This window comes from Psammomys obesus, unplaced genomic scaffold, assembly GCF_907164565.1.
Source record: "Psammomys obesus unplaced genomic scaffold, mPsaObe1.curated_primary_1811, whole genome shotgun sequence".
Lineage (NCBI taxonomy): Eukaryota > Metazoa > Chordata > Mammalia > Rodentia > Muridae > Psammomys > Psammomys obesus.
Window position 1 is genome coordinate 488472 of NW_026596120.1, and position 24863 is coordinate 513334.

The window sequence follows — 24863 nt, forward strand, 5'->3', positions numbered from 1 at the left end:
AAAGGCAGGGGTGCAAACACTAGTATGTCAGACTCAAAGGCTAGTTATTCCTCTGCACAATGCCACCTATAGGGACACCTGAGCTTCTTAACTATCGAACAAATACACCCCAGCAGCATGAGAGGAAAAAAAAGTGGGGGAAAACCAGGAATCTCCTCACTTATAATGTAACTACCATTTGCCAAATGTGCTACACCTCTTCCTCTGTGGGTTTTGCTCATGCCTTGAAAGACCTGTCCAGGCACTTTATATAAATCCTCCATCACCTAGATGATGTAGGTAAAGAAGAAACCAGCTTGCCCTCAAATTACTCATATCATTGAAGAGGAATGATGGTTTTCACCCCATTAAATGTTTAGCCTTTAAAAAAACTGAACTGGTTTTTGCGGCTTCTATCTGAAGGTTCACCGGCTGTACTGTACTGTTTAATCTGTACACACCCATAGTCATTTATCATTATGCTTTCTATAAATCTCCCAAAACTGTTTTAAGGATAATCAGGAAACATTTGTAGGTCTGTTGGGTTAGTTACATCATGTTCAAGTCCAGCTTAATTAATTATGTTTTTTTTTTTTTCTTAAGAGAGTGTTCCACACAGTATCAACATGGAGCCTGTATGGTATCTTGGGTTTCTTTTCTAGAAGTAGGCTCATCACTGAGTCACCTGCTACTGTGGCACACCAGAGCAGACCCACAGAGATGTGATATTTAGGGATTTAGTATTCCAACAAAATATATTAGTAGGGAATCTGAATGGTCCCTACTCTTCTTGACAATGCTCACACCACAGCAAGAGGAGAGACCCACATGCCAAAACCTCCTCTATGCAGGAACACTTTGCTTCTCCTTCACTCTAGAGAAGGTGTTCAGATATAGCAGTTTGGAGGTGTTTTTTAGTTTTTCCACATTCCAGGAAAATTTTGAAAGCTTCCTTTTCTTTTTAGGCACTTTACAGATTACAAATGACATAGTCCAGATACAATCTCACATTTTAAAATTATGTTCTCTGCTTTTCTGGCAGAAAAATACCAACCCTTACCCTTGCATGGTTCCTTTCCAACTACAATGGTGTATTTCCTTAGGAGAATATTTTTTATTCCTGTTACTTCTCCAAAATCCAATTAACCTGAGCTCTTTTGAGAATGCAAAACAACAGCAGCAGCAGCAACACCACCCAGGTGTTATCTCAGAAGTGGCGCTCTGAAATAACCCTTGGGTTTGTCTGAAAAGTGAAGCTACACTCTGTCACCATGTTTTCTGATGTTGCCACATGCCATGACCAGGGTGAAAAGGGGCTGTGGAACTTCATTGCTTAGACTTGATTCCTTTCTTGTTCTACAGATTAGAGATGGAGGCAGGAACTGTTTTAAATGGGGCCTAGGTCATGATCTCTTCAAAGTCAGACAGCTGCTTCATCTGTTCGATCTGCATAGAATGCCTTCGAAGGAGTTTCTTTTTACTTCTCAAGTCAACTCTCTTTGGTGAATTTGGAGCAACGGGAACCATAGATTTTAAGCCACTAGCAAGTGGGGAAGCTGGCTTGCTGTTGGCTCTAATATCCGGGATAGGTGGGTTTAAATTCACATTTAAAGGGGGCAGAAAGCCAGGCCTCGTGTGAGCAATGCGGTCTAGCAAGAGAGTTCCAGAACCTCTTCTTTCTAGAAGATGAGGTGGCCTGCGGCGCACTGAGCTGGGAGATGTGCTGGGTACAGCATCCAGGGACTCCCGAGAGCCATGGAAAAGGGACAAGTGAGAACTGTTGAGCTTCTTTCTATCTAAAGGTCCTTTGCCTGACTCAAGGGACATGGAGTTGGGTGGGTCAGCCCCTGACTGTACATCTAAGTCATAGAGGTCATTTTCCAACAGCTTGAGAGATGCTGGATCTTTCAGAGCTGAGGATCCTGGTGGACACATCCCACCCTTCTCTTGGTCAACAGGAAGCGTTCCTCTCCTGGCCATACGTGGGTGGGAAGCCTGGCCTTTCTCGTAAGCTGCTTTCCAGGAAGCTGGTGCTGAAGCTGGAACCTTCAAAACTTGTTCCTGGACTGTGGGGAAGAGAGTAGGGTCTTTACTGTCAATGCTGTTGGCTCTGGAGAGGGGCCCTCTTTTAGGGAAGGACATGTCATTGATGTTCCGGATAACCTCATTGTCTGTGCTTGTACCGTGGGTTTCATCCTGGCGTGTGGAGGCTGCCAGCACAGAGGGAGCTATCAAGCCCCAGGGTTCAGACTGGAGCCTCTTCAGTTGGGGCAAACGGGCCCTTTTGAGACTAGACACTTTCCTTGTGGGTGATCCAGGCTCATTAAGGACCTTAGAAGTACTACAGCCACTTTGGTGTCCTGTATGGAGGGTGAAGAAGTCATCATCCTTCTCAGTGGGTGGAGAGCCCAGGCCAGGAGCCTTCAGTTCAATGTCAGAAGGAGACGCACACAGTGGTGGCGACTGTCTATCTTCCACTTTGGGTGAAGGAGGGACATTCAGATACTGCTTGGTGGTTTTGGTGCCGGAAGATGATTTGTCTGTTGTTATAATAATCACTTCCTTACCTTTGGCTTTGCAGGCATCAAGGAGATGCTTCAGTGCGTCCTTGTCATCTGCATTTATTGCATAAACCAGAGCCGAAGCCCCAGTTCGATCCTCAAGGCTGGGATCTGCTCCATTCTCTAGCAGTAAGGACACCACTTCTCCCCCGGCCCGTCTGATGCAAGCATGGATGAGTGCAGTCTTGCCAGACTTATCTTGAATATTGGGGTCTGCCCTATTGTCCAACAGATACTTCACCATCTTAGACTTGCTAATGCTTTGCTGGTCCACATGTTTGGTAATACAGGCCACCATGAGAGCCGTTTCACCTTTGTCATTGCTTTCATTGATGTAAGCTCCCCCTTCCAAAAGGAGTCTGGTCAGCCGAAGCCTCCCAAGCCACACGGCTTTTAAGAGAGAGTTTCCATCAGTCCTCAACTCAGTGTCATCATCCATCATGGTGGCTGTAACTTAAGACCTCTGAGCCACAGGGGGTATCAGACCTAGCAAAGAAAGAAGAAGGAAAAGTGCTAATTTACTGCTACTCTATGCAGCATGGCTATGTCAAAGTCTAGGTATGACCATGTCCCAGCCTGATTCCAAGCTGTGTTGCCTGAACTAAATTATCTAATACCCAAGTGTGAGTTTCTTCATCTATAAATGGGGATGAAAATAATAGTGACCTACCTCCTGGGGTTATTCTGAAAATTCCTTCAGATAGTGTACATAAAACACCTAGCTGGAACATTGGCTCAGTGGTTAAGAGCATTTATTACTCTTTCAGAGGACCCAGATTTGAATTCTAGAACCCACATGGTCGCTCACAATAATCCATAACTCCAGTCTCAGGAGCCCAACACCTTCTGACCTTCATGGGCACCACACACATATATACATGAAGGCAAAACACTCACACACACAAAATAAAATGAATAAGCCTAAAAACGTGTAAAACACAGGCACATACACATACAAAACCACCTGGCCATATGAAAATCAATTAGCATAATGAACACAGTATAGCTATTTTTAAAATGCAAGATACGGTTGTGTTGACTGCTCAGTTAACACAAATAGTGAAATCTAAGTTCCTTTAGGAAATAAACATTCATATGTTTTATTATTCACTGTTGGATCCTTGGCACTTAGCAGTGATTCACACATAATGAGTAGGCTACTTCACAAATAATCATTAAAAGCATTTTGTGCATCTAAAAAGCTAGTATAAAAGGCACTGACTTGTTGAACCCTATTCTAGGTAATAGGCCTACCTAGGGAGGGAGTCATTTTGTTGTTGTTGTTGTGTTCCTAAAATAAATATGTATTACTATGATCATAGAAATAAAGCAGTAACAAATACATAAAATAAAGTCAATATAACTATAATTTTCCAGGCTCTAGTTCCCATTTTCCCAGCAGATGTCAGAATTCTCATTTGTCTAACTCACAGTAGCTCCTGCCATGCCATGCTATATCCTTCTCACTTGCTGAACTGATAAATGACAAAGAATGAAGAACAGTGTTGAATTTTTGTTCACACAAAACCAAAGTTCCTTCACCAATGTTTGTCACAATCAAGTTTTCCTTTCTCTTCATTTGACTTATCTAGTCCGTAGACTCAGAACTTCCACACTGTGTACTTAAAATGCATTTTTCAAATAGGGAGGGATGGGCAGGCCAGCATGAATGCCCTGGCCAGCCTATGGGTACCAATTAGGTTATTCGTCTGCAAGAATGACTTCTTCACATGGACACCCTGGTTATCTAGCCCCCACTGAGCTGATGGCCTATGGTTTCCTCTTCATCTAACCCACAATGATGTCTGTCCTCCTATCCTACTCAAAGCAACAGCATCTCAGTTTCTGTTTCTTATAGAATTAGAAGACAAAGCTTTCTTGGCTGAAGTTGAGAGATAGGTGCACATTCTTTTAAAAAGTTTAATGCAGGAAAAAAGAAAACCGATACCTGAGAGATAGCTTAGTCTGTAAAGTCTGTGCCATATAAGCATGAGGACCTGAATTCAATCCCTAGAACCCATTAAAAAAAGATGGGCATGATTACACACTTATAATCCTAGAGACAGGGAAGAACTGGGTGAAAAGTTCTGGGGCTTGGTGGCCTAATTAGTGAATCTAGGGACCTAGTGAGAGACCTTGTCTCAAAATACAAAAACATGGATGTTTCTTTAGGAATAACATCCAAGGTTGATCTATGGCCTCTCCACACTCAGGCACACACATGAACACACTATCACCATCACCACCACATTAATAAAAAGAGATTTTATTCATCTATCTCAACTCCTTCTAGAAGCATTCTCCTTTAAAAATAACAGCGCCAGCAGCCCTGTCTCTATCTTCCTGCTTTGGCATATTCCTCACAACACACTGAACACCGTGAGTCTAAACTGCTGCAATCGTGCTTGTATCTTTCTATAAGAGTTTCTGAAAATTTGCTGTCATCTGAGGACATCGGAAAATTGATATATCATGTTTATATTTCTGTCTCCATCCTCATCTTTTTTTTCCCTTTAATACCCTGTTGGTTTTTATTCTCTCTCTCTCTCTCTCTCTCTCTCTCTCTCTCTCTCTTGTGTGGTGTGTGTGTGTGTGTGTGTGTGTGTGTGTGTGTGTGTGTGTGTGTGTGTTCTCTTTCTCCTGCTGTTATAATGGTCTCCTTAATGGTGTGCTACCTGCAGTGGCTATTTTAAAGTCTTGAATTGTTCAATATTCAATAAACTTCTTGGTCTTTGTGCCCTGGAGACCAAAAGCAGAAGTTCCAAGCACTGACCAATGCAAACACTTTTCTTCATTTCATCATGAAAGCTTTTTTCTCTGACCCCAACTTACCTCCCAGAGTCATCCCTGCAATGCCAGCTCTTCTCACAGTCTGCCTACCTTGAAATGTCAGTGTTTCTTAAATACGCCCACTTTTTTCCCTTCCTGGAACTGCTCTTGTTTCTAACTCTAAGGACTCCCTGCTCTTCTTTAATTATTCATCATCCTCCAAACATCAGCTCAAATGTTACTTCCTTTGTAATCAAGAGAAAAATCAATCAAGATCCAAGAGGGAAAGTTGAGTAAAATTACAATGACTCATATCTGGACTATATAAAGAACTCTTCCAAATCATTTCCTCCAAAAGAGGATACACAAATGACCCATGAGCTTTATGTGATTATCAAAAGTACTCAGCCTCATCAGTACTCAAGGAAAATCAAACCAAAGCACAAGGTACCACCCAATGTTACACAGAATGACAATCCAAAGGATGCAGGAAGTCAGAACCCATCAGGAACCTGATGGAATAGGTACCACTATTCTAAACTAAAGTTTATACTCTGACCCAATCATCCCATGCCTAGGTTGATACTTGTAGCTAAATGTAAACCAAGGCTACAAAATCATCCTATCCTGGTATATGTGTAAGAAGCTGGCCAATAAAATAGGCAAAATAACACCGTTACTTTTGAGAAAAGCCTTCACAGGCCTTGCAACATAAAAGCATCTTGGAACCCAGATGCTTTTATGAGAAAGACTGGGATATTCCTCCAGAAAGGTCAGGTAGAGCTTTAGCTAACTTCCTGAATATAGTTCATACCATTTTTTCCCTGTCTAGCCCCAACCACCTCCCAGATAATTGCAACTGACTGAGTGAACTGACCAATAAGTTTAGAGAAGAGTTGGAGAGAATTTTTTTGCTTTTTTCTGATTTCATTTTATATTATTTATTTACTCACTTTTGCTTTTGGAGTACAAGAAATGAACTCTATAAAACTTTCAATTAATTAGTATGTTTTTGACTCTGGTTATATAAGTTAAAATTTCTTATAATTAAGACCTGGCTAAAGTACCAATGCTATCTGCTTATTCATTCATTTCTTCATCATCAAACATAGTCTGTATACTTATGTCAGATATGAAGTTAAAGAGATTATGTAACGCAGGTATTTACAATCCAGAAGGAAGGTAATAATAATAATTTTATGTTGTGCTTGCCATGTGCCAAGCAATATGCTGAATCATGACAATGTATATGCATTGCCACTTAGTCCCTGCAACAATAACATGAGATGGATAGTAATTTTATTTCTTTCTTAACTTGAAGTTTAAATTGAGCATTAGGAAGATAAAGCCACTTATCTAAAAATCACCTAAGTAGGAGGTTGCAGAGTCAGAATTCACATCTGCCAGTCTCACCTCAAAGTCCATTTTCTTGACTTCTATGTGAAACAATGGTAGTTTTGTGTAGTACGTCCCAGAGTAGAAGACAAACGTACAGCAGGGAGAGAAGAGTACCACAAGGAACTAAGGATACAGATTAGGAAAGGATTGTTAGTGAACCACATAATTGGGATAGCCCTTGGAAAAAAAAAAAAAGGAATAGAAGTTTCTTGAACCAAAATATGGCGAACATCACACCTTGGCTTATAAAAAAAAAAAAAAAAAAAAAAGTAGCATAGCCCAGAAATTTAGAGAGACTTGAGGTGCAGAGTCAGGAGTGAAAGGGCACAGACATCCATAGAGTGAGCTAACTAGTATGATAGGCAACACCCTTTAGACTATTGTCCTGAAGGTAGGTGCTGGTATGTAGAAATGTCAAATAGTGGAGAACTGTAGAGGAAAAGGTGACATAATCATTGGTGATAGGGTAGGAACAGATCGGAAATCTGGGAGGCCACATAAGAGTCTTGAGGAGATAAAGAGAATCAGAGCTACCACAGTGCAGAGGCTGAGGATGAGTGAAGCTGCAAAGAAGTCAGCAAGAAAGAACTGACCAGTGATACATTCGATGTGAGAGTCAACCAATCCCTAGTTTCCTTTCATTTGAGCTTTGTCTTCTATTGTGCCCCATGAAATGAATACTAAGAACACCTAATGCTGGGAAGATGGTCTATCATGTGCTTTTTGACTGGCATGACAGAGGGAAGATAGGTACCATCTTTGTCCTGAAGTCTTTCTGTTATTTTGTTGTCTATAAAACTATCCAAGTCTTATGTTCCTTTTAAGCTCAAAGGGTCATATTGCTTCATGATTTAAAAATAGGAAGTAAAAATGATGGGCTTTCTGGCCCTAGATCCTTTTCCCCAAGCTGGGTTGCCTTGTCAGGCCCCAGTGAGAGAGGATGCACTTCTTAGTCTTGCTGCGACTTGAGGTGCCAGGGTGGGTTGATACCCCTCGAGGGTCTCCTCTTCTTTGAGAAGAAAGGGGGAGATGAGGGGAGGGGCATGAGGGTGGGACTGGGAGAAGAGGAGTGAGGGAGACTGGTATCAGGCTGCAAATAGATTAGATTAGATAGATAGATAGATAGATAGATAGATAGATAGATAGATAGATAGATAGATAGATATGGATGGAAAGAATGATGCTTTGAGCCTTTTTCTCTTGAAACCTATAATTGCTCATTACTACATCTTTCCAAGTCTTTGGCCTGAATATTTCAGACCTTGTTCAGAAATTAAAGGACCAAGAGCCCTGTGGTCCACAGTTATGCACTGTTTGACTGGTACAGCATTTTAAATGTTTTTAGATTTGTTGACTTTATTTTCTGTGCATGAATATTTTTCTTGAATGTGTGTCTGTGTACCATGTACTTGCCAAGTACCTAAGGAGGTCAGAAGAGGATGTGGAATGGCTGTGAGCTACTTGTAGGTTCTAAGAATAGAACCCAGGTCCTCTGCAAGGAAGACAAATGTTCTTAACTGCTGAGACACCTCTTCAGCCCATGACATGATATTTCAATGATTGGATTTGAATATGTTAAGGAGGATTAGTCATTGTTTAGCGTGAGAAGGGGCTGCCATTATCTATAGTCTTACAACTAGCCTTATTCATATGTTTGTTGCTTATCTGGGTTATATAGGGACAGGGGTTTGCATATAAAAGCAAAAGGCCATTTTGCCATTATTTTGCCTTATTTTTTCACTTCATATTGCTAACCTCTTCAAAGTTGTCAGAAGGCTCAAATAAAACAATAAGTCCAGAGTCTTTGGTAAAGTTTAAGGTGCATATGGTCAAGTGAGCTATCATAAATTATGTAACTAGCAGTTACTTTGGTAAAGATGTAATGTCATAATGTCATTTACTTTACGGCTACTTTTTTCAGTCACAGGTCCATCAAATTTCCAGATATTGTCCCTCATTTGTCACACAAGCAAATATTTCCATAATCTGAAAGATGTCGTTATGCAAAACAGAAAGGTCTATAGACATTTTGTGAGTGGTTTCACAATTATTGATGCCTTACTGAAAAGCCTTAGGTAAATTTTGTTCTTACTGACCAGAGTGGGCTTGCAGGACTTTTAAATATACATTTTGTATTCATTTGTTTCCAGCTATAGCTTCATCTTGTTTTCCCTCTACTTCTTCTAACTACCACTGAGTATAACAAGCCTGGTATCTTATGAATCTTTAAATTTTGTTTTGAGTTCATTGTGACCCAAAATAGAATATAGTTAATATGCATTTATTAAGTTGATCCAAAAGTAGTTTAGAAGTCATCCCTGTCACATGATTTTTTTCTTTTTTATTCACTTTGCATCCCTGTTGTAGTCTCATCCCCCCTCCCTTTCCAATCCCATCCTGCATCCTTCCCCCACTCTCCTCCCCTTTTCTGAAGAAAATGAGAGCTCCCTTTCCCATCTAACCCAGCTCATCAAGTTGTATCAGGACTGAGTTTCCTCTTCCCTGTGGCCTGGCAAGGCAGTCCTGCCAGGAGGAAGTAATCAAAAAACTGGCAAGTGAATATGAGTCTGATGCAGTCCCCACTTCTCTGTCACATGTTAATACTATCTGCCTAAATATTTTCAGTGCTGAAATTGCCAAAGTCCAAGCTCCTAAGGAAGTGCCAGTCTTTGGCAGGAGAACTGCAAAACAAAGATGCAAGAGATGGGAATGTAAAGTGAATAAGTAAATAAATTCATGAAAAAAGAAAACAAACAAACAGTTTCCAGGGAGATACATAAGGAATTCAAATTCAGGTCAAGTGTCCTTTTGCCAAATGACACTTCTTAGTGTTGTAATAAGAATCAAATGACAGGCAGTATGTGAATGTCCTACAGGAAGTTCTGCTTTTAGAATCCTCCATGATTATTACACTGAATTAAGCCCGTCTCACATTGTTTTCACGGAGCCCTGACCTGCTCTGCAGTCAGTAATAGTACTGTTTATTACTGCCTTACAGCTTTACCATCTACCTGCTCTTTTCTTACTAATGACACCAACCACAATTAAAGTTCTACAGATGTTCACACACAGACATACACACACACACACACACACACACACACACAATTTCTGCCAGGGAAACATGCTAAAATTACAGACATGTTTGTTTGTTTGTTTGTTTGTTTGTTTTGAAATAGGCTTTCATATATCCCAATGTGGCCTCAAAGTCACATGTATAGGAGAATGGCCTTGAACTGCTGATCCTCCTGCCTTCCCTTCCAGAGTACTTAGACTGCAGGCATGCAAGCACTATGCCTGGTTTTACTGATTCTGAGAGTCTTACTCTGGACTTTGAGCTTGCTGCACTCTACCAACTGAGCTACAGCAGCAAACACAGAGCATTAATTCAAACACATGCAGTAACCTTGTCCGAAGGCATAGTGCTACAACTCTTATCCCTGTTCTGGCCCCTGAAACCTCAAGTTCAAAACTCTTTCACAGAGGAAACTCTGCTCAGACTTAGGGTTCCACTTGTGTGCAGGCTGGGGTGGAATTTCAGATTCAGTCAGCTGTAGCAGTCTCTGCTTGTATAAACTTGGTCAAGTTTTTTATTCTCTCTTGCTTCAGTTTTTCTCTTCTGAAAAATGGGGATAAAAATATCATGCAAATGGAACTGTCCCGGTATATAAAATTATACAATCTATGTAGAATGTTTGGCACCGGGTGTTGGCACACCGTAAGCTCTTTATAAATGACAAGTACTTGGGAAAGTTTGAATACACCCTCCAAAACTCAGGAGGCCACTTGGTTCGGCTGCAGCAGTTGCGGAAGCCTGGAAGGGTATCTTTGCACTCCGCCCCTTCCTTCTGTAGTCTTGGGAAGCAGTTAGAAGTGGATTAAAAAACTGAACTCCACGTTTGTCTTTGCCATTCAAGAGTCCTGTCTGGCCAAATTCAGGGAGTCTCCGCCCACCACTGATGGAGGTAGCAGTTTAGGAGCTGATCAGAGCCAGTGGCTTAACGCTGCGGGGGTGAGGGAATGGGGGGGGGGGGGGGGGGGGGGGGGGGGGGTGCCTCTGTCCAAGGTGCTGAAACCTGGGGTACGGCCGCTCCCGATGTGTGGGCGTCCATTGCTATCGGTGTGGTTGGGCACCTTCCTGAAGGCCGCATATGGGGGGTCTGGGGAGACAGAGCCGTAAATGCTCCTCCCATTATTTCTCAGAAATTCTCAGACACATACACTTTTCGATTTTTTCTTTTTGTACATTTTCAGAATCAGATCTTGTCGTTGCCCACTCCTCACAGGTTTATGCAAAAACGTAAGGCTTCGCCTCAGTTCCTGTAAAAACCCAGATGCCTAACAGCCAGCCCCCACCTGAAACCATTTCCTACAAAAATCCCTGTCTCCTACGCATCTCATCCCCACACGTTAACGCAAATATATATATATATATATATATATATATATATATATATATATATACACATACATATATTCAATTGAATCCTTCTATTTCAGTCTCTCACAATTTCCTGTGATAAAAGCAGACTCTCTCCTACAAGCCCCGCCTCCTGCCCTGCCTAAAAAACCCGGTTACTTCTGAGGAACCTCTGGTCTCACCTAGCTGACCAGTGGAAAGCCCTTGAGGTGCACTCACCCAGCAGGGGTGCTTACCTGCGTGCCCAGCGACGCTATGTTGGTCCAGGACTTGGACAGTGCCATCTCTTCCACAACACCTCCTGCGGCTTCAGGTCGGAGAGCAAAGGGCTCTGGCCATCTGAAGCAGGGCCAGAAGCTGGGCTAGCCCTAGCTATCCTCGTGGATGCCGGTGAATGCCTTGCTCGGAACTTCTTCAAGGGCCATCAATGAAACCTCTGTGCCAATTATTCGAATCACTCTCTGCTCTTCCAACTTGTGTCGGCTAAGGGGAGAGAGGTGTTTAATCAGAGAAAGAAGTATTAAAGAAACGTGAGAACGCTACCCAGCTTGGAGCTGCCGGCCGCAGAGCTCCTGCGCAGCCTGGTCCTGCAGCTTGGCTTCTGCTGGCTGGCTCTAAGGCTGACAAGCCACTGCTGCCCGCTGGCGCCCAAGAACGGCTCTCCAGCCGCTAACGGAGAGGGCTGTGTGGGTGGGTGTGAGCGAGGAAGCTGGAAGGAGGGGACGGAGGGGGGGAGGTGCCTACCTGCAGCTGTGGGAAAAGGAGCCGTTGCCCCGCCCCCTTCCCCTCAGCTCCAGTTGAAATCAGACTTGCTCAACAACTTGGCAGAAGTCTTAGAGCCCCGGGGGTCCCTGCGCGCATAGCGACCTAGCGAGGGCAGACATTGGGGTCTGGAGACTTGAAGGGTCCTTTGCAAAGCCTGGCACTTCTAGAAATTCGAACTCGTGTCTATTTTGGTCTTCCTAAGACTCTGCCTGCCTCTTTTTTTTTTTTTTTTTTTTTTTTTTTTTGAGAAACTCCTAGGTGTCTTCGAGATGACAGTCCACAGTGTTGAGAGAAACGAGAACCTGATTATTTGTGATGTTTCCCACATGGCATACTCCTGGATTCCATCCTCCCTGTTCCCATGACTTCCCATGAAGTCATCACTAACAAATTTTGCTGTCTTTTAACTAAATCAATTCACGGCTACTCGATATCATTCAAAGCAGAGTGGGTGTCTCCTTCCTCGGAGCCCTGTAGCACCATTTCCCCACTAGTCTTCTTCCCAGATGTAAAATGACTTTTTTTTTTTCTAAATATATATGCACACGTAGCATCTATCCTACCCCAAAATGTCCTACTTCTTTGAGTCAAGTTTAGTAACTTCTATATTCCTTGAAAATTATCTGTCTCATTTATATGTCCAATGTTCCAGCACAAAGTTTCGAAGTGTTGCCTTGTCATTGTGTGTGTGTGTGTGTGTGTGTGTGTGTGTGTGTGTGTGTGTGTAACTGATACTGTTCTGAGAAAATCCTCTTTGCGTTCCTAATATTCTCTACTGGCATTTTCTAGTACCCTATCTTCTTATTTTAAAACCAAACTTACCAGACGTCTATCAATTTTACTGGTCTTTAAACACATAAATATTATTTCCTACTGCGCCTTTACTGGTTGGTGGTTCCATAGTACCTCACATGCAAGTTTCCATTTAGTTCCCATGATTTGTAATGACTTGAGTGCTGTCTATGGATATTTATTTAAACCACTGTCTCTGACAGTGCTGTGTTACAGTCTGCAAACTCTGTTTGACCATGTCTGTTCTTTTATGCCAGCATACGGCCGAATTCATGTTATTTACTTATGTAAGGATTGTTTTCTCCTTTCCTAATAATAAACTGGTGTTTGTTAGGGATAGCTGATCTCACATTGAGTTTTAATATAGCATCATACTAACCCAAAACAAAATCTTCCTAACATTCCTGTTCCCCCATAAATATTTAAATTATTAACATATGATTATCTATTTATTGAGAATTTCTTAGGTGACCCTCAAAAACCATCTGTACCTGATATATTTTAAAAGGACAGATTTTTGTTTTTTTACTATCTTTTGAAAAGCATTGATGGCTGCTGGAGTTGTTATTGTTGGGTTTTTTTGTTTGTTTGCTTTGACTCTCATTGAGTCAATTTTGAGTAGTATTTGCTTAGAGAAAAAAATAGATTATTTTTTCATATTTTCAAATTGTGGCTTTCCAGTTACAAACTGTCCTTTCATAATCGCTCTTCTTTGAACTTCATCATAACTAATGTCATGCTCTCACACATTATCTTTGCTATTTATAACTGGTGTTATTTTGCTATAGTTGAATTGTCTGGCTTACATAATTTTCATTTTGTAGTCTATTTATACGGCCATTTCAAAATATTCAATGAGTATTTTTCCTAAGTTTCAATGAGGAAGTGGCATTTTATGTTATATGTGCAAATGTATCCTTCACATCTTTGTTTTGCACCCTAAGGCAGTACATTTTGTTAGTCAGAGCACAGATCATGGAGACAAACTGCCTGTATTTTAATCTCAGTTCTATTCCTTACTAACCGTGGGATCTCTGGTGAAAAAACAAACAAGCAAAACAAACAAACAAAAAACAAAAAGCACTGAACCTCTTCCTGCCCCAGTTTTCCATTGTGTAAAATAAGATAAATTATTGTGTCTATTTACATGTTAGGTATGTCTGTTAGTCGTTAATCTACAAATATTTTAAAACAAATTTTTGTAATGTCCCAGGATATTTGAAAGACTTTTTTTTCCAGAACATTCACTGAATCTGGGTGACATGAATATTCCCTCTTTAGTGTGCTCAAATTCAGCTGTGAATAAAACAAACATATTTTCTGCTTTTGCAGATGGGACCTGCTAAAGATTTAGTAGTCTCTGTCTGTCTGTCTCTCTCTTTCTCTCTCTGTCTCTCAGTCTCTGCCCCCCCACCATCTCCTGTGTGTGTGTTCTTCTATTTTAGGTCATCAATGTCATATGTGACAATATGAAGTAAAGCCTCTTTGCAAATTACTCCAAGTCTACTTGTCAGTGAATAATACAGCCACTTCCTTACACAAGAACCCTTTGTACTGGACCTACTTGATTAACCACAACAACAATAAAATGTTTTAAAACTAATTACTAATAAAAGCAATAAAATTTTAATAATCTATATATTGCCGGTTCCCTGCAGCCAGACACTAGACCACTAGGTCTGTCAATTCTTGTTTGTCTGTTTGTTTTTCTGTGCACTTTTTGTGCCCTGTAGACTGTGCCTATATCTTGATGTATCATACCTGCTTTCCTCTAACAGTGTTACAATTTCAGGTCTTATGAAGACACTTTAAATTGACGTTTCCACAAGATGAAAGAGCTAGATGTCCCCTCACTCCTTTCCACACGGATGTGCTCCTTGCTGCAGCACCAATGGTTGCCTCTTTTTTCCAATGTTGGGTTTTAAAACTCTTTTGTCAGAGATTAGGTGCTGTTTGGGGCCATGATGTTTGCTATGGTTTTAAAATATTTGTAGATTAACGACTAACAGACATACCTAACATGTAAATAGACACAGTAATTTATCTTATGTAGTACGATTAAGGAGTAGGCATTTCTTTAAGTTATATAGCCATTTCACAATATGGAATCTGCTAATACCAGAAAAGAAAGACCTTTCTGTCTTAAAGTTCTCATTATCAATGACATTCTTGTGCAAACTTTTTTTTAACATTTATTTATTCTGTATGTACATTTGTAGAGCACAAGTAGAGGTAAGAAGATATTTTTTTCTCTTATTCTACCATGGGGTTCTAGGAAATGAACTCAGGTCATCAGGCTTGTCAGCAGGTGTCCTACCCCTGGAACCATCTCACTGACCTAATTCCCAAATAAGTTTAAGGGTGTTGTGAATAGTGTCATTTTCTCACTTTCTTCATGTCTTTCTTAATAAGTTCATTATTGGCATTAAGAAAATCTATGACTTTTTAAATTTTTAATATTTTGTATGTGTGAAGTGCCTTTGAGGACCATTTGGGGGATGGAATTCCAGAGGGTTGTGAGCCTTCATGAAGGTGCTAGGAATTGAACCTGGTTTCAGACAGTGCTCTTAAGCACTGAGCCACCTCTCCAGCATGCTACAGGGTTTTGTATGTTGATTTTGAATCCTGATATTTTGCTTAAATTATTAATAAATCTATGAGTTTTCTGATGGAATCTTTAGAATAGTTTAAGTATAGAATAATGTCACCTACAAACAGAGGTAATTTTACTTCGGTTTTTATATTGGTATTCTTTTTATTTATTTCTTTTTTTATCCTACTAAGATTTTGAGCAATAAATTAAACAAGAATGGAGAGAATCAGCACTCTTGTCTTGTTTCTGATTTTTAGAGAAATTAGTTTCAGGTTTTCTCTGAGCTAGTACAATTTTGGTTATTAGTTTCTTGTGCCAAATTTTTATTATGTCAACATATGATTCTTCTAGTCTTGGTTTCCTCTGGACTTTTAGTGTGAAGGGATAGTGAACTTTGTCAGAAACCCTTTCTGCATCTATTGAGATAATCATGTGGTTTCTCTCCTTGAGTCTGTTTCTGTGTTGTATTACATTTATTGACTTGTATAAGTTTATTATTCTTACATCCCTGGATGGAAGAAACTTGGACATGGTATATTACCTTCTTAACGTGTCTCCAAGAATTTTGTTAAAACTTTCTGTATCTTTGTTCATTGGAAAGTTGCATGGAAATTTTCATTTTCTTTGTTATGTCCTTATCAGTGCAATCCAAGTTTCTTAGAGTGAGTTTAGGGGAGTCTCTTCTCTGTTTAGTCCATGGAACAATTAAAGGAATGTTGGTGTTAGCTCTTCTTTAGAAGTTTGGTAGAATTTTTCAGTGGTCCTGACTTTTCCTCTGTTGGGAAAGATTTGTTACTGTTTCAATACTGCAACCTGTTATGAATCTATTTAGGTTGTTTAGATTCTCTTCATTCAGTTTTGGTAGATCATATGCATCTAGGAATCTATTTATGCTTGATTTTTCTAGTTTAAGGGAATACAGATTCTTAAAGTATTGCTTAATGATCATTAGAATTAGAATGATGCAATTAGAATGTATTGTAACCTCCCTTTACTCATCTCTTATTTTATTAATTTGAGACTTTCCATCCTTCCTTTTGGCTAGTTTGTCTGGGTGGTTTTTTTTTCTTCAAATAAGTGGCTCTTTGAATTTATGTATTGTTGTTTGAGTCTCCATTTCATCAATTTCTGCCCTGACATTGATTATCTATTAATTTCCACTGCTTTTAATTTGTCTTGTATTAGTTTTCTAAGGTGCATCATTAGGTTATTTGTTTGAGATACCTCTGAATTTTAAAAATATATTTATTTACTTATTTTAGAGACACACATGCATATCTCTCTCTCTCTCTCTCTCTTTCTCTCCCTCTCTCCGTGTGTGTGTGTGTGTGTGTGTGTGTGTGTGTGTGTGTGTAAACATGCCTCATGCATCTATGGAGGTCAGAGGACAACTTTCTGGTTTCAGGACTCTAATTCTGCCAATGGATCAAAGGTTCAAACTCAGGTTTATGCAGCAAGCACATTTGCTGGTACCAGCTGAGTCATACAGCTATCCAGTCATTGGCTTCTTAAGGTAAGCACTCAAAACCACACACTTTCCACTTAGAATTGACTTGCATTCCAAACACTTTTAGTAAGATGTTTTCTAATATTTGTTGGATTTTGGAGGGTTTAAAATTTTCCTCCCTGGTTTTATTAAAGATCCACTAGCCAGTCAATAGTTTGTATTGTTCATGCTTCTTGTATTTGTGCAGTTTCTCTTACTATTTCCTTCAAATTTTACTCTAATATGATCTGATGAGAGATGCCAGAAGTTATTTTGATTCTTTTGTATTTTATAAGACTTTTCTTTGTAGTCTGAATTGTTGTCTATTTTAGAGAAATTTCTACAGTTGCTGAGAATGGCATTTAGTATAGGCAAAATAGAATATTCTGGAGTTATCTGTTAATTTCAATATTTATGGCACAGTTTAACCCTGAAGTTTCTTTGTTGGATTTTAGTTGGTACAAACTATCTAAAAATGAGAGTGATGTATTTAAATCATTCACTACTTTTATTAGAACTACCTGACATATTATTCCCAATAGTGTATACTTTATCAAACCAGAATCATCAACGTTTGATACATATATTTTTACAATTGTTTTTCTTTATTTCTAAATTGTTATTTTTATTAGTGACTTTCTTTCCTGACTAATTTTGATTCAAAGTATACTTTATCAGATATAAAAATAGCTATGCCAGCCTATTTTCAGCTTCTATTCACTTGACAGTTTTACTTTCATCTTTTGACTGTCAGTCTGTGGGTGTCTTTGCCAATGAGATTTGTTTCTTGGAGGCAATAGATAGCTAGATCTTGGGTTTTATTAAAATTCTTATTTTATTTTTAAAGTGTGTGTGTGTGTGTGTGTGTACATGACTGCAGGCACCCACAGAAATCAAAAGAAGGTATCCGATCCCCTGAAACTAGGGTTATAAGTGGTTGTAAGCCACATGACATGAGTGCTGGGAACTGAACTTTAGTCTTCTGGTAGAGCCCTTTGCATCTTTACTGCTGAACCATCTCTATAACCCATAGATCACACATTATTTTTTTATTCATTCAGCTAGTCTACATCAATTTATTGATGACTTGAGGTCATTACATTTACGTTTACTTAATAAGAGAGGTTTACTAATTTCTATCTATAATTTTATTGGTTGTTCTTCCACGTGCTTTAGATTAATTTTTGCTTTCTTATTAATATTAGAGGTTGATGATTTACCGTGTCAAATATGATGGATTTCTTTCTAGCTGTCTTTTGTTCATCTACCGTACTCCAAAATTTATTCTATCCTGTGCTCTTCAGATTGAGACTGTCCTTTTCTCCGCCCACCCCCTGTATGTAGCATTCTTTTAAATATCTTCTTTAGTGCTTGCTTGGTGATCACAAACTGCCTCAGATTATACTTATTTATAGCATCCTTGTTTTCATTAGCTTTAAAAGGTATTTGCTGAGTACAGCCATCTTAGTTGGCAGCTATTTACTTTCAGAGATTAAAATATATCATTTCTTTTTTTTTTTTTTTTTTGGCTTTTAGTGCTGATTACAAAAGATTCCTCTTATTTGATGTTTTGACTTTGTAAATTGATTAGCTTTTTTCCTTCACAACTTTTAATATTTTTTCTTTGTGTTTTGATATCTTCTTTATAATATGTGACAGAGCTTCTTATCTGGTCATGTGTATTGGGGTTTTAAATGCTTCTATTTTGAGTTCTATCTATTTAGAACTCTTTAGAACTTTAGATATAGGAAACATTATATTATAATTTTGTTGATTAGATTTTCTATGCCATTAGTTTTTATCTCAATTCCTTCTTCTATTCCACAGATTCTTAGATTTGATTTCTTAAGTATATTCCATAGTTCTTGGATGATGTGGTCAGGTAACTTTTTTTCTTTGTTGGTTTTTTAATGTAGCATTTCCTTGACCTTGTCTCCATCTTTGTTAAACTTTCTGTAGCTTAGTCAAGACTATTTGTGATGCTTTCCATTGTGCTTTTCTTTTGATTCACTGAATTTTTTTATTTCTATTTGGTTTTTTGTTATTGTTGTTGTTTCAAAATTTCAATCTCTTTCTGGGTCTACAGAGCAAGTTCCAGGACAGCCAAGGATACACACAAAAAATTTTTTTTTCTCTTGAAAACAAAACAGACACAAGAATTAAGAAAAAAACAAACAAACAGGTAAACATAGGGAGAAAAGAAAAGGAAAAGGAAAAGACTGCAATGATGACAAAATGCATAATCAATATTGGCACGTGGCTCTGGAGCTGTGTCTGCCCCAGACGCTAGGTTCAGGGTGTCCAACCCTAGGGTAATCCCAGTTGATGAGATTTGTTTCTGGCAACTGAGGATGAAGCCTCCTTTACCGCGCATGTCACTCTCTCAACCCAGCCTAACGCTTGCACATCATGGCTTGTCAAAACCAGGGCCTTTCATTCTTCATAGCTACATCCCAGGACTGTCTCTCACCTTCAGTTTGTGCAAGGTTAAATTTAAGTTTACTGACTTATGGTTGCTCTCCATTCTCTGGTCTCCAGAGTGACAGTTTTAAACAACAGAGTCTCTTTCATGGTTGCACCCAGCAACTCCAATCTATGTTGCATGGCTCCCCAGAGGCAGCTGGGGGAAGCAGCAGCCTTATTGAGACCAAAAGCCAGGCAGCCCAGGTGAAGAATCGATTCACAGCCCTACTCCCTGGGTAAGCCCATGCTCTTACAAACCACAAATGCACTTGTAAGTTTTGATGAGAAAGTAATTACTTTTCTGGACATGTCACCAACAGTGGACAGTAATTTTACTTGTCACTCAATATTTTATGACAAAACTTCCCCAGCAATAGATCTCACAACCATCTTCATCGTTAATTATATTTTACTTCAAATGGATCACATTCAAGAGGTCCTGGAAATATGGAAAACAAGAATATTATGAATAGCTGAGTCCGAAAAAAAGAATCTGTTCTTTGGTCTGATCTACTGCTGGTTCCAAATAAATCATCATGTCCTCATCAAAAATAAAAATGGATAGTGTAATCATCATGTTTGTTATTAAAATTTTGCAAGAAAGACAGATTATGTGCATTTATATTAAATAGCACAATACAATTTACATAAAAGAAATGAAACCATACATAAGATACTCATCTTAAATTGTCCTCTTGTCTTCTTTAAAATGTTAGCTACAAAGCTATAAATTTAAATAAATTTTATATCCCTTTATATACTAGTTCTATATCATTACATGCTATCTTCTCTGTCATTGTTAAAGGCTACATAATACTTTAATATTTGCACAAACCAGACTTTCTTTAACCAATTCTCTCTTTTACAATAAGGTTTTTCAAAGTTTCCCTTTTAAGTAATGCAGCATACACACCACACACACACACACACACACACATGAGCTTTCTTCTCAACACAGAAAATCATCTTAAAAACTTATGTTGAATCAGAAGCTTGGTGACTCTAGACACAAAATCCTCTTCCTGAGCAGCATACTCTGGGAACCAAGAATGAGTGTCATGCAACTATAAAACCTGCCTGCAGATCCCTCTAGATGGAGTGGGGAAGGGTAACGCTGAACTGCAGCCACACAGTATTCAACATGGTGGAAATCTGGTTGGAACCGTAGACACAAACTCAGCACACATGAGCTGACTCCACCAAGAACCACCCAGATGACTGATAAGCACTCACAAACCAAAGAGATGGGTGGGCACTATCACCCACAAAACCACCACAGAGACTGTACAACGACCCTGCACTTCCACCTGACCCTTTCCTTTTATGCTTCCATATGTAACACCCAATGCCAATTCAGTGGAGCAGTTTTGTCTCTCATACTGTTCTTATCTTTGCATTTTTCTTTTTGATATAAGCTTTTACAATAATTCAGGCTGGCCTAAAGTGAAAGGTTTTCTTGCCTCAGCTTTCCAAGCATGGGTATTGGTTTATATCCTTCCAGCAGCTTTCATAGTAAGAAACAAAGTACTATCTGAGTTTCTGTACTATAAAAACAAGTATTAAAGCTGAAGGGGGCGCTTGATTGTAATTGACTATTGCTGTATTTTTCATAGTGGGCCTATCTATCATTTGTGGGGTTTTTTTCAGATAGTATTTTGCTCTCAGTGTAGTGCTGAAAATTGACCCTGCTGCACTGAACCCGTTGGGTGAAGATCTAATTTCTGAGTTACATCTTTAGTCCAGTGCTGACAAATTAACACCTCAACCCTCCTGCAGTCTAATTCTATTTGAGCATTGCAGTCATTTCCACTGAAAGAATGAGTGATTTAAAAATACTCAGCCAACAATTTAATCCTAGATGCATAAATCTCAATACAGAAACACAAGAAACATGAAAGCCCATAGCAACATGACTTCACTGAAAATGACTGATTCCACAGTAAGTTATCCAATGAGTAAATTAGATGAAATCATAGACAATTCAAATGAATGACTATAAGAATGTTCAATGAAATAAGAGAGCACAAATGAACCCCTCAATGAAGTCAAAGAGAATACAATCAAACAGCTGAATTAAATGAGAATGTTAAAATAAGATATGAAAGTAAAACTTAAGTGACAGGGATAATAAAAAGTAACCAAACAAAAATATCAGAAAGTATCTCAAAAATAAAATAAAATAGAAATCCTCACTCCAATAGAGTTAATCAAATGGAAAGCAAAGTACTAGGACCAGAAGACAAGATAGATGAATTAGAGCATTCTTAGTATAGCATAGATGCCTAACTTAAGATGTTAAGTATAATACAGCAAAGATGAAATAATAAGAAAGCACAAAAGAAAGATGAAAGATTTATGAGACATCATGAAAAGGTTAAAAGTATGAACCAAACACATATAAGAAGAATTTGAAGCTAAAAGTATAGGAAACATAGTCAACAAAATTATGGCAGATGTCTTCCCATATCTAAGGAAAGCGATGGCCATTCAGATACAGGAGATACTTAAAGCACTAATCAGACAAGACCAGTAAAATTTTTTTCCTCTGCCACATCATATTACAATTGAATCTCTACATACACAAAACAGAGAGGATATTGAAAGCTTAGAGAAGTACCAAGTCAAACCATCAGAATAACATCTGATAACTTATATTACTATGTCCAGAAAAACTATTCTTGTAACTAGAGAAAAAAAACCCTTCTTTATGACCACTAAGGTAGCACTAGAGAAATTCTCTTAAAAATTCTACCCACAGAGGAGAAACCACAGTAAAGACTAAATTGCACTAGGCTCAAGAAACTGTAGAAACAAGCTGAAATGAATGAAAACAAACTTTTCAATAATCACTCTGAACATTAACAGTCTCAATTCGTGACCAAAAACTATAGACTAGATTGGAGAAAAGAAACAGGACCAATGTATTTTTGGCTATAATAATACACCTCAGTGGCTAAGACAAACAGATTTAGGATTAAAAAAAGAAGGGAAAAGATCCTCTAAGCTGCTGGAACTAGACAGCATGCTGTTCCAGAAATTCTAATACCTGACAAAATAGCCCTCAAACAAGTATTAAAAGAGCTGAACAGTCTATCAAGAAGATATTACAATTGTAAACATATGTGCACTGAACATTAATGCAGTTAATTCTGTAAAAGAAACACTACTGTATAAAGAGGTACACATTGACTAAAACACAATAATAGTGGGTGATCTAAATACCTCTCCCACAAAAAAAAAAATAGGTCACACAGGGCAAGAAAATGAAGAAGCATCAGAGTTAAATGGCACCATAAAGTAAATGGATATAACAGACATCTGCAGTATATTCCACCCAAATGCTACAGAGCAGCCATTCTTCTCAACCATCCATGAAACTTTCTCTAAAGTGGAACGTGTTTCAGAAAACAAATACAGTAGTTAAAGACCTGGAGAGGACAGGAGGTCCACAAGGAGAGCAACAGAACCAAAAAATCTGGGCAATTTTCTGAGGGGTCTTTTCTGAGACTGATACTCTAACTAAGAACCATGCATGGAGATAACCTAGAAGTCCTGCACAGATGTAGGACTTAAGTGACAGGATAATAAAAAGTAACCAAACAAAAATATCAGAAAGTATCTCAAAAATAAAATAAAATAGAAATCCTCACTCCAATAGAGTTAATCAAATGGAAAGCAAAGTACTAGGACCAGAAGACAAGATAGATGAATTAGAGCATTCTTAGTATAGCATAGATGCCTAACTTAAGATGTTAAGTATAATACAGCAAAGATGAAATAATAAGAAAGCACAAAAGAAAGATGAAACTATGGCAGTTCAGTGTCCAAGTGGGTTCCATAGTAATGGGAACAGGGACTGTCTCTGACATGAACTGATTGGCCTGCTCTTTGATCACCTCCCCCCTGAGCGGGGAGCAGCTTTACCAGGACACAGAAGAGGACAATGCAGCCACTCCTGATGAGACCTGATAGACTAGGATCAGAAGGAAGGAGAGGAAGACCTGCCCTATCAGTGGACAGGGGCAAGGGTGGAGAAGGGGGAGGGAGGTGGGATTGGGAGGGGAAGAGGGAGGGAGCTACAGGGGGATACAAAGTAAATAAACTGTAATTAATAAAAATACAAAATACAAAAAGAAAACAAATACAGAAAAAACTTTTCAAAAAATGTAAATAGTTCTTGTATTTCACCTGATCACAATGAATAAAACTAAAAAGCAACAAGAATATAGAATATACACACACTCATGGAAGCTGAACAGCACTCTGTTGAATGATGAATGAATTATTGAAATCAAGAGGAAAAAAACTTAAAACTCCTAAAATCAAATAAAAATGAAAACATAAGATCCCAGAACTCATGAAATACAATGATAGCAATTCTAATCCTATTTACAAATGACAATACCCTGTACTTAAAATAGCCTAAAGATGTCAGCAGAAAACCCTTAGTTCCGATGAACATTTTCAGTAAGGTAGTAAGATACAAAGATACAAAAATAAACAGTTAAAACTACCATAATCTTTTCTGTTTGCCAGTAACAAACTTTCTGAGAAAGAAATTGAAAAGAGAATCCCTTTCACAATAGCTTTTTAAAAGTAAAAGAACCACTAAAAATTTCAAAGATTTCTAAAAGACTGAACAATTGACAAAAACACAAAGAAGTGGAGAGACCTCCTATGCTCATGATTGACAGAATTAATATTGTGAAAAATGCGTATATCATCAAAGTCATTTTTGATTCATTGTACTCCCCATCAAAGTTCCAATGACAGTCTTCACACAACTAGAAAAACTCTCAAACTTATGTGAAAAGAGACTCATATAGCCAAAGCAATCCAGAATTAGATTTAAAAAAAAAAATAATAATAATAATAATAATAATAATAATAATAATAATAATAAAACAATGCTAGAGAGGTCACCATACCTGATTTCAAGTCCTACTATAGAACAATAGTAACAAAAACATTATGGGATTGACACAAAAAAGTAGACATGTAGGACAGTAGAATGATCGAGAGAACCGAGAATAAACCCCGCAGCTATACCCACCTGATTATTTTTTACAAGGATGCCGATAATATATATTGGAGAAATACATATTCCATCAACAAACCATGTTTAAAAAAGGTAGATGTCCACATGTAGACCAGGGAACTAGGGAACTAGATCCCTGTTTCTTACTCTGTGAAAAGCAACTGAAGCCGATAATACGGGACCGACCTGACACTCCTAAAGGAAAACATGCAAATCGGGTATAAGGAAGAACTTTCCGCGGAAGGCACTAATCACCCCGAAAGTGATGCCTAGAATTGGGAGAGAGGGCTGCATGAAATTAGAAAGCTCTTGCTCAGCAATGGAAAGGGGATCAAATGAAAAGATGGCTTCCAGAAGGGGAGCACAAGTTAAACTTGATGGGAGCCGGGGACGGGGGGGGGGGGGGGATAGGAAGAAAGTGTGGACCTAAGAGGAACTGAAGGGAGGCGCAGATGTGATCAAAGCACATTGTGTAAAATTCTCAAGAAAATGATAAATTTTCACTCTTGTTAATTTTGTGTGCATGGACTCCATGTTATGTATGTGTATCCCATGCACGCCTGATGCCTGTGGAAGCCTGAAGACGGCGTTGGGTCCCC

The 24863-nt window shown here is 38.8% G+C and overlaps 1 protein-coding gene across 2 annotated transcripts; it reads right to left on the minus strand.

Moving 5' to 3' along the window:
• Positions 1 to 631: 631 nt before the first annotated feature.
• Positions 632 to 11674, minus strand: Ankrd34c (ankyrin repeat domain 34C). Of its 2 annotated transcripts, none has more exons than XM_055629768.1 (2): positions 11364 to 11674; positions 632 to 3026 (listed from the first exon to the last, which is right to left on the minus strand). In XM_055629768.1, the coding sequence occupies exon 2, from the start codon at positions 2980 to 2982 to the stop codon at positions 1378 to 1380; it is 1605 nt and encodes a 534-aa protein (XP_055485743.1). In that variant the 5' UTR covers positions 2983 to 3026; positions 11364 to 11674; the 3' UTR covers positions 632 to 1377. The 2 variants fall into 2 exon arrangements, 1 of the variants encoding a protein (XP_055485743.1); XR_008722823.1 differs by lacking the exon at positions 632 to 3026 and adding an exon at positions 6794 to 6830 and having other exon boundaries at positions 11364 to 11406.
• Between the last annotated feature and the right edge of the window lie 13189 nt (positions 11675 to 24863).

Excerpts from the sequence above, each read along its gene's own strand:
- Ankrd34c (XM_055629768.1), bottom strand. The coding sequence starts at position 2,982 with ATGATGGATGATGACACTGAGTTGAGGACTGATGGAAACTCTCTCTTA.